An 8,410-nucleotide genomic window follows, 5' to 3' on the forward strand; every position below is an offset into this window, starting at 1 on the left:
GGGGGGGGGGGGGGGGGGGGGGGTTATGCATGAAGCAGGAACATATGTGGGCAGCAGCATTATGTAAAGGCCTGAGTGGAGGTGTTATTTCACCCCAGTGTGTGAGCCGACCGTGAGCTATAGGCCGGTCACAGTCACACCACCGCGGTGCTGACGAACCCGCTGACCCGCCAACACTGGACCCCTCTCTGTCCGTCACGTCTGGAGCTCCCACCACCAGCTGTCACTCCCAATATTTTCTCTGTGTGTTTGTTCATCACTGTGTAACCTTCACTGTATTTATACCCTGCAGTGTCCACACACACACACACACACACACACACACACACACACCTTTCTATACTTAAACCCAGAGTTTATTAAAATACCATAATGTGTTGATTGTAGATAAAGATGGCCGACACGTCTCCACTTCCTGTCACTGTTCAAAAATGAAGCCAGAATCTCCCGCGCACGAGCGCTGCCATGTTGCACCGGTGACGTCATTTAAAGCCGGATTCTGCGCTGTAGGGAACAGGAAGTGGAGGTCCCGCCCATACGCCTGCTCCACCCTATCACGAGTCAATCACAGCTGTCAATCATGACGTCTGACTCCCGGTTTATAGCATCAAATAACTAATTAAATCCCCATCATGTCGGCCTGGCTCCTCTTCACTGGCTCCCTGTCCGGTTTAGAATTGATTTTAAAGCTCTTGCGTTTTCTTCTTCTTCTGTGTTTTATTTGGTGAGCCAATCAGAAGAGAGGAGGCTCTGAGCCTATCTTCTGATTGGCTGACTGTTTTCTGAGTGATCCAATAAAAATAAAGCAGATTTCAGGTAAAAACACTCAGAGAAACCAAATCCTGCAAGGTTTGGATGGTGGGTCCAGGTGGGCGGGGCTTGGTGACTGCTTTGTTGTGACATCACAAAGTTCCAGATGTCCTTTAAGGGTTAAATTCTTCTATAATCATAACCCGTGTGTGTGTGTGTGTGTGTGTGCGCGTGCGTGTGCGTGCTGCAGGTGTTCCAGGAGGAGATGGGCGTCGTCAAATCCTACAACCTGAAGCCCGGTGGAGACAAAATTCCTGTCACCAAGCAGAACAGGAAGGGTGAGTCCACGCCGAGAGTCACGGCAGGAGAAATGACTTGGAGGACGGTCAGCGCTCAGTGTCTCAGAGTTTATAGCTGCATGAACCTGCTCAGTGTGAACACAAATAAAAAGGTGTTTAAATGTGGAGCATCATGTGAGCGGCGACACTCAAACCCGGCTCGGCCCAAAAGCTATTAAAACCTTATTTTCCACCCCGGCCCGGCGCTGGGCCGACGTCCCTGTGTGTGTGTTAAACACAGGAGCCAGGGCTGCAGGGTGAACGCTGTAAAAGTGTGTAATGGAATATTGAAAATCTTTCTCTCTCTCCACAGAGTACGTCCAGCTCTATGTCGACTTCCTGCTGAATAAATCCATTTATAAGCAGTTTGCTGCCTTTTACCACGGCTTCCACAGCGTGTGTGCCTCTGACGCGCTCATGGTGAGTCCACTGTGTGTGTGTGTGTGTGTGTGTGTGTGTGTGTGTGTGTGTGTGTGTGTGTGTGTGTGTGTGTGAGGGTCACATTATGTCTCTCAGCATCATAAACATTGCACGCAGTACGACAGTAACACCCAGCCTTCTCACATTTATCCGTGACGCTCTTGTCGACAGAAAACCGGACGGTTAGCTCAGACAGGTCGAACGCCACCAAACGAGACGGGTCGGACCGGGTCACCCTGAACTTCCAAAGCCAAAATCAAATCAGCTGAAAAACTCCGTTATTTCCTCTGACACAGGCTCCGGTACCAACACATACAAAACAAGTCACAAGCTAACAGCTGTTTAGAAATCACAGGAAGAGAAAGTGAGATCACGCTGTGATAAAACCTTTGTTCTAATCCTCTGTCAGTTCTCACATGTTGAGTCTCGACTTTTAATCATGTATCTTTGTTTAGACGAGGCCTTTGTTTTGTTTTGTTTTGTTTTGTTTTGTTTTGTTTTGTTTTGTTTTGTTTTGTTTTGTTTTGTTTTGTAATATTTCCCTCCAGTTTTTGTGATTGAACTTCCTCTGATGTCGACTCTGAGGTCGATCGTACAGAAAGGATTTGAGATTCATTCCTGTTCTTGCTCAAATAATTTACAGTCCATCAAATGTGACGTTCTTCAGTTTATCAACCGTCTCTTAAAAAGTCATTCAAACCTTCTGAATTCTGCATTCAGTTATTTTTAGATCTGAGTGTTTCGTCAGTTTAAGGATGAAGAGACGTCAATCATCTCTTGTTTGATCAGATACGACATCAGCTGATCTAAACTTCACTTGATCTGAGTGAGACAGTGGAAGCAGTGACTCAGACTTGAGATAAATGAAGGACCTTAATTCACTGGAAGAACGCTTCAGTCATGCAGAAGTTCCTGTGTAGCAACAGTGACAGAACTGAAACTTTATCTCCTGAATCACCGTTTGATTTAATATGAACTTGGAGCCGAGAACAAACCTCACAAATATGAGTCGAGCTTGTGAATGTCTCCGTCATGAACGGAGGGAAATGTGACCATAGATGGAGGCGAGGCAGCGAATCCTGTTTGACTTCCTCGTTAGCCAAATGTTTGCTCTCCTGATAAAGAGCTGCTGACTCAGACCTGATCATGTTGTTGTTTGTAGAGCTCTGGGGACCGGGGGGGGGGGGGGGGGGGGGGGCTCAGACTGTTTTTATTTTGTTGTACTGTTAAATATTGCCTCCATGTTTTGTGGTATAGTAAGGGAAAATTTTTAGGTTAGAATTAAATAATAATGATAATAATAATTAAGTAGTTATAATGAAAATAAACACAGAAACGAATAATTCATATGTAATGAAGTATACGTCCATATGAAAGTTTCATTAAAGTATTTACAATAACAATTAATATATATATATAAAACAATACAAATATGTACAATGTGCAATTTTAGAAATTGGAATAATTTCATATATTCACATATTCGTATGTCTAGCACATGTTGATGTATGTGTGCTTATATTGTCGACATACAGGATGTTGATATTGTATATTTAAATATAAAAGAAAGAGATGCATGTTTAAAACATATATAAACATGTAGAATTTGTTGTTTTGATAAACTTTCATATATAAATTAAATATATATGATTAACAAATAAGTACGCAACATGTTATACCAGATAAAGATTCATCAAATAATGATGTACAATAAATAATAATAATAATAATAATAAATGTACATATACACATTTTACTATGGGTATTTCATATATGTTAGAAACGTATATCATCATATATCCAGAGGATGTATATATGTAATAATATAAGACTTTATACACAGAGAAAATTATTACATTTATTGTATTTGATAAAATAAATAAATAAATTGAAAATGCCAAACAGAAAAAAATTATAATAAATTGTACGTATTTACTTCATAACAGTAAGTAAACAGATGTATAAATATTAAAATTTACTTAAACGTTAACGTTCCTAACTGCTATAAAATAGAAGAATTTTCCTAATTAGCTTCAATAACTATTATTTTTTAACTTAATTGTAATTAAGTAACATTTACTTTCTGTGTGGGAATGACGTCTAAACAAGAGACTCAAATGTCTAAGGTTGTTGTGATGTTCTCTTCCAGCAGTGGCTCATAGTTTTTGTGCGACCTCTGACCTCTGACCTCTGACCTTGTGGGTCCTGACTCAGTTTATCGGCCACAGTCAGGGGGCAGTGTCGGAACAGCTGTCTGAAACACCTGTGGGAGCTCAGATAAGACGGACAGATGGAGGGAGAGACTGCGGTTTATCAGCTGAGTCTGGATGTGGGTCAGAGGAGGGACAGGCTGATCTCAACCTGGGATAAACTCTCCCCCGGCTGCCTCCTCCGTTTCCCACAGTCTGGAAAAATAACGCAACAAAACTTTGTTTGACAGGAAACTTTTTGTAGCGTCTTTTAAAATCTAAACTACACTAGAAATCACAATGTTTTTGCTCATTGTTTCTTCTTCTACGCCTGATGGTCCAAGTGCTTAAAGCCCTTCTTATACGAGACGGAACAAACAGCCATATTTCTGACTGATACTGATGATTTAGCTGTTGACAGCAGCGGAGCTAAACATGTAAAGTTGATCCTGAGTAGCTTCAGAGGAGAGGTGTATCAGGTTTTAAATTAACACGATTTGTACGCTGTGACTTGAATCAGGTCTGAGGCTCAAAGTAAGTGAATGTTATATTTCTGGATGAAACAAGTGAAGAATCACCTGTGACCTGGGGCAAATAAAGACGCACCTGTCTCACACTCAAAGCAACACAGTGTGACACCATTTCACAGCATCTTTCTTCTGCTTCTCTCTCTCTCTCTCTCTCTCTCTCTCTCTCTCTCTCTCTCTCTCTCTCTGACTGTGTATGATTGCTCGGTCACGTCCACACTGTGCGACGTGCTCGGATGTGATGAGTAAGGCCTGTGGTTAGTTTGTGGCTGTGTGTGTGGTTTGATGTTGGTGTGTGTGTGTGTGTGTGTTGTGGAGTTTCCAGGGTTTTTAGGTCAGTAAAGAGTCAAACGGCAACATCAGTGGTGTGGGGTGTAAAGTGTTTTTATGACCTATATCATCTCGTCAGTGCTGCTATCGAATATATTCAGATCATTTTAAATGATTAGTGTCACATTATTATTGTAGTTCTTTCTGAAAACGTCTCTAATCTTGATAAATTCCTGCTGGTACCTGCATCAGTCACCTGCAGAGTCAGACTCATCCAACAGGTCAGACATTAGGTGTAAGTTGTGTGACTGTAAAGCTCTTAAAGTCCATTATGTAATGTCACTTTTGCCTGGTTGTTAATAAGAAACTTTCTCTGCTGTAAACCACTGACTTTCTGACAGTTTGACACATTTTGCAATTATCAGCTGCTCTGACGAGGCTGAACTTCCTGTTTCTGCTGCTGGTTTACTGGTTGTGTTGCACTTACATGATCTTACATCAGCGGAAGAGAGTGTTGCATTCGCCCACTGTTGTATCTTAGTGGAAATTCTGCAGAAAGGCTGATGTTGCATCTGCTCAGCTGTTTTCAAAATGAGCCACACAGGTCAAAGTCAGTATCCTTAAAGCTCCTCCAGTGTAAAGGTCTGTGTCCATGTGTAGTGTGATTATAGATCAGCTCTAGCTTCTATATTAATACTGTGAAAGTATCAAAGCCTCAGTCCACAGAGAAATGCACACAGCCTTTATTCAGAAACTGAGCCTTAAAACCAGCTGTCAGGACTTCTGGAACTTTGTGATGTCACAACAAAGCAGTCACCAAGCCCCGCCCACCTGGACCCACCATCCAAACCTTGCAGGATTTGGTTTCTCTGAGTGTTTTAACCTGAAATCTGCTTTATTTTTATTGGATCACTCAGAAAACAGTCAGCAAATCAAAAGAGAGGTACAGAGAAACATGGAGCTTTAAGATTTTTATGAACTCAGGAAATGATTCATGAGTTCAGTTGTACACCAAATTTGTGTGTGTGTGTGTGTGTGTTTACTGAGTGTTTCTCTCTTGTGTTTCCAGCTGCTGCGGCCGGAGGAGGTGGAGATGTTGGTGTGCGGCAGCCCGGAGCTCGACATGAGCGCCCTGCAGAAAGCCGCTCAGTACGAAGGATACGGCAAGACTGACTCCACCGTCCGGTGAGACGTCTCCACTTCCTACTCACTGCTCATACAGCGAGTCCAAGCACCTCACATTTCCTGTTCACACACTGACCTCACCGGCTGGGAAGCTGCTGTTCAACAGACCCACTGTGCGGCGGTGAAGCTGCTGTCTGACATCAGTTCGAGTTTGTTTCAACGAGAAACAGAGTTTATCTTTTTCTTTTCTTCTTTAGATTATCTAATAATAAATGAAGAATATTACAATAAAATGAATTAAATAAACAAATAAGCAACAACAATAATACTGAAGCCATCCATCGACAAGGCCTGACAGGCCTGTTACTCAACTTCACCACTGTCTGTCCCACTGTGTTACAACAGATGTGTGTACGTTTGTTGTGGTGGAGCTTCTGCACAGGCAGAGCTTCGTTTCTGCACTGGAGCTTCTGCACAGCCAGAGCTTCGTCCACGCCACAGACCAAGTTGAGCGTTTCCAGAGTCATCCACTCTGCAGAATATTTTCACAATTTTTAAACTTGACAGGATCAGAACACCTGAAAAAATTCTTAAAGTATAATTTTATTAAAAACATTTTGATTCTTACCTGACAGTTTTTGATCAATTTAATACGCGTCACTACATCCAGGTTGAATAGGGACAGAAACGAGCTGGCTCACACTGAGTAATGATGGACGACCAGGCCCCGACACCTATAACTCATCTACTGAAATACCCGTCTGACTAACACTGTTCATACGTGTCATGTGACAGCTGTATCTGTGTGTTGCACCAGGTGCTTCTGGGACGTGGTGTTGGCCTTCCCCCTGGAGCTGCAGAAGAAGCTCCTCCACTTCGCCACAGGAAGCGACCGCGTCCCCGTCGGAGGAATGGCCGACCTCAACTTCAAAATCTCCAAGATCGACGTTCCGACCGACTGGTGAGAACCTGGAGAGACTGACGAGGAAGTTTTAATAAGAGCAACAAATACAGACTGTTGTTTCTTTAATGGCGTCCAGACAGAAACACTATTCACACATTAACCTCCATCCAAACATTCTGCAACTTGCAGCGGCTGAAATTTATTGTTGGTTTCACAAGTAGAACAACGAGAAGTCAAGAAGTCACCAGAAGTCTATCGAGCCTCAGCTGAGTCAGAGTTTTACAGTTTGATTATTAGAAGTGTTGGAGTTGCTCAACAGACGGGTGAAGCATTAACACTGCACTGAACAGGCTGAGGTGTGATAAGACTCTGAGTCAGAAAGTGAACCAGCTGCTCCAAGGCGTTGGTTTCACACATGCAGGAGGTTTCTCTATCAGTCATACGATCTGTTTGGGTATAAGTTCATATCAGACAAGACAGGATAAATAACTGTTGTTGGATCATTTACTTTTTTGCTCGTGAAATGAAAAACTAGCTCCAATTTCAGTGATTTGATGTTTTAAAGTGTGTTTTTTTGGTTAAAAAAGTCTTTTCAGAATCATTAAATATTTAACTTTTATTTAAAATTTTAAGAGTTGATAGTTAACTTTATTTTTGTAACTTGTCGTCTGGTCTTTCTCTCTTTCAGGTTGCCGATCTCTCACACCTGCTTCAATCAGATCTGTCTGCCTCCGTACCGAACCAGGAAGGAGCTCAAACACAAACTCACCATCGCCATCTCCAACGCTGAGGGCTTCGGCCTGGAGTGACCGGCCTACACACACACACACACACACACACACACTCATTCGCACTATTAGCAAACGCTAGCTATCTGTTCGCCACAGCTACCACAACGCGCCTTATGTATCTCTGTAGCGGGAAGGAGCTTCTAGCGTCAGACATCATGATAATGGACATTGATGCGGTTTGTTTCGGTACATCGGGGGTCGGACTCGTCAATTTGCCGATGTTGAACTTTTCAAATCTGCAGCAGGTGAAACGGGAGCTTCCTCCTGACACTATAAATTCTTTGATTTGCACACGGACTGTGTTCGTCGATTGTAAGACAGAACTGAAGGAATATAAACCAAGAAGAAGAAGAAGAAGTTCTCATTTCAGTGACAGATCACCTTCCAAAAACTTTACGGGTCAAATTCATAAATGATATTTCAAATGTTTCTGCTCTCGTACCACTGAAAACATATCACTCCTACTGGATCAGGTCGTTCCCCCGGTCCTCGCTCTCTAAAACTTATATCACCAAAGTAATTAAACTATTCTTAAAATATAAAATGCTGCTCGTTCTCTCAGGAAATTAAGATCAATATCAATTATTTTCCCACCTCTTACATTAACCCTTGTGAGTTAAAAAAAAATGCTCAAACTACAGTTTTTAATCACCAACATTACGTCATTGAGTATTCAGTAAGAATTGAATTTAATTGTGAGCAGCAATAAGATCCAGTGCGAGTAAAATATGAAGGTAAATGAACTGAAATCTAAGAATCTGAGTTTTGAGGTGATGGGTTTGATATTTCTGACGTCAGCGCTTCGGTGACTGTTTAAATATATTTGTATGAAGACGTAGTAAATGTGTTTTATATGGTTTTGCTTTGTTTGCAGCACACTGTCAGGATATAAAGCTTTGCTGGGAGAAGAATAATATTGTGTATCATGAGATGTAGATTGTCTTGTGAATAGTTTTCCTGTTGTTTTTTTGACATTGCCGCCTGTTTCACTGAACAAAAGGCCGCAGCACAAATGTTTTAATGTTGTTTTGAATGTTGTGATATTATGACACAGCTGATCCAGAGCTGTTGATTTATAGATCAGTGTTTGGTTTGA

At 41.9% G+C, this 8,410-nt stretch overlaps 1 protein-coding gene across 1 annotated transcript in view; it reads left to right on the plus strand.

The window, feature by feature from the left end:
- Nucleotides 1-8,228, plus strand: part of hectd2 (HECT domain containing 2) — a 39,366-nt gene extending 31,138 nt beyond the window's left edge. Inside the window, exons 18-22 of the mRNA XM_023394686.2 lie at nucleotides 1,001-1,088; nucleotides 1,402-1,508; nucleotides 5,564-5,679; nucleotides 6,437-6,580; nucleotides 7,212-8,228. Coding sequence (XP_023250454.1) covers nucleotides 1,001-1,088; nucleotides 1,402-1,508; nucleotides 5,564-5,679; nucleotides 6,437-6,580; nucleotides 7,212-7,332 — 576 coding nt within the window. The 3' untranslated portion in view covers nucleotides 7,333-8,228. The remainder of the gene's footprint in view (nucleotides 1-1,000; nucleotides 1,089-1,401; nucleotides 1,509-5,563; nucleotides 5,680-6,436; nucleotides 6,581-7,211) is intronic.
- Nucleotides 8,229-8,410: the final 182 nt, after the last annotated feature.

This window comes from Seriola lalandi, unplaced genomic scaffold, assembly GCF_002814215.2.
Source record: "Seriola lalandi dorsalis isolate HSWRI2012SDOR001 ecotype SW California unplaced genomic scaffold, Sedor1 jcf7180002054952, whole genome shotgun sequence".
In the NCBI taxonomy this organism is placed as follows: Eukaryota; Metazoa; Chordata; class Actinopteri; order Carangiformes; family Carangidae; genus Seriola; species Seriola lalandi.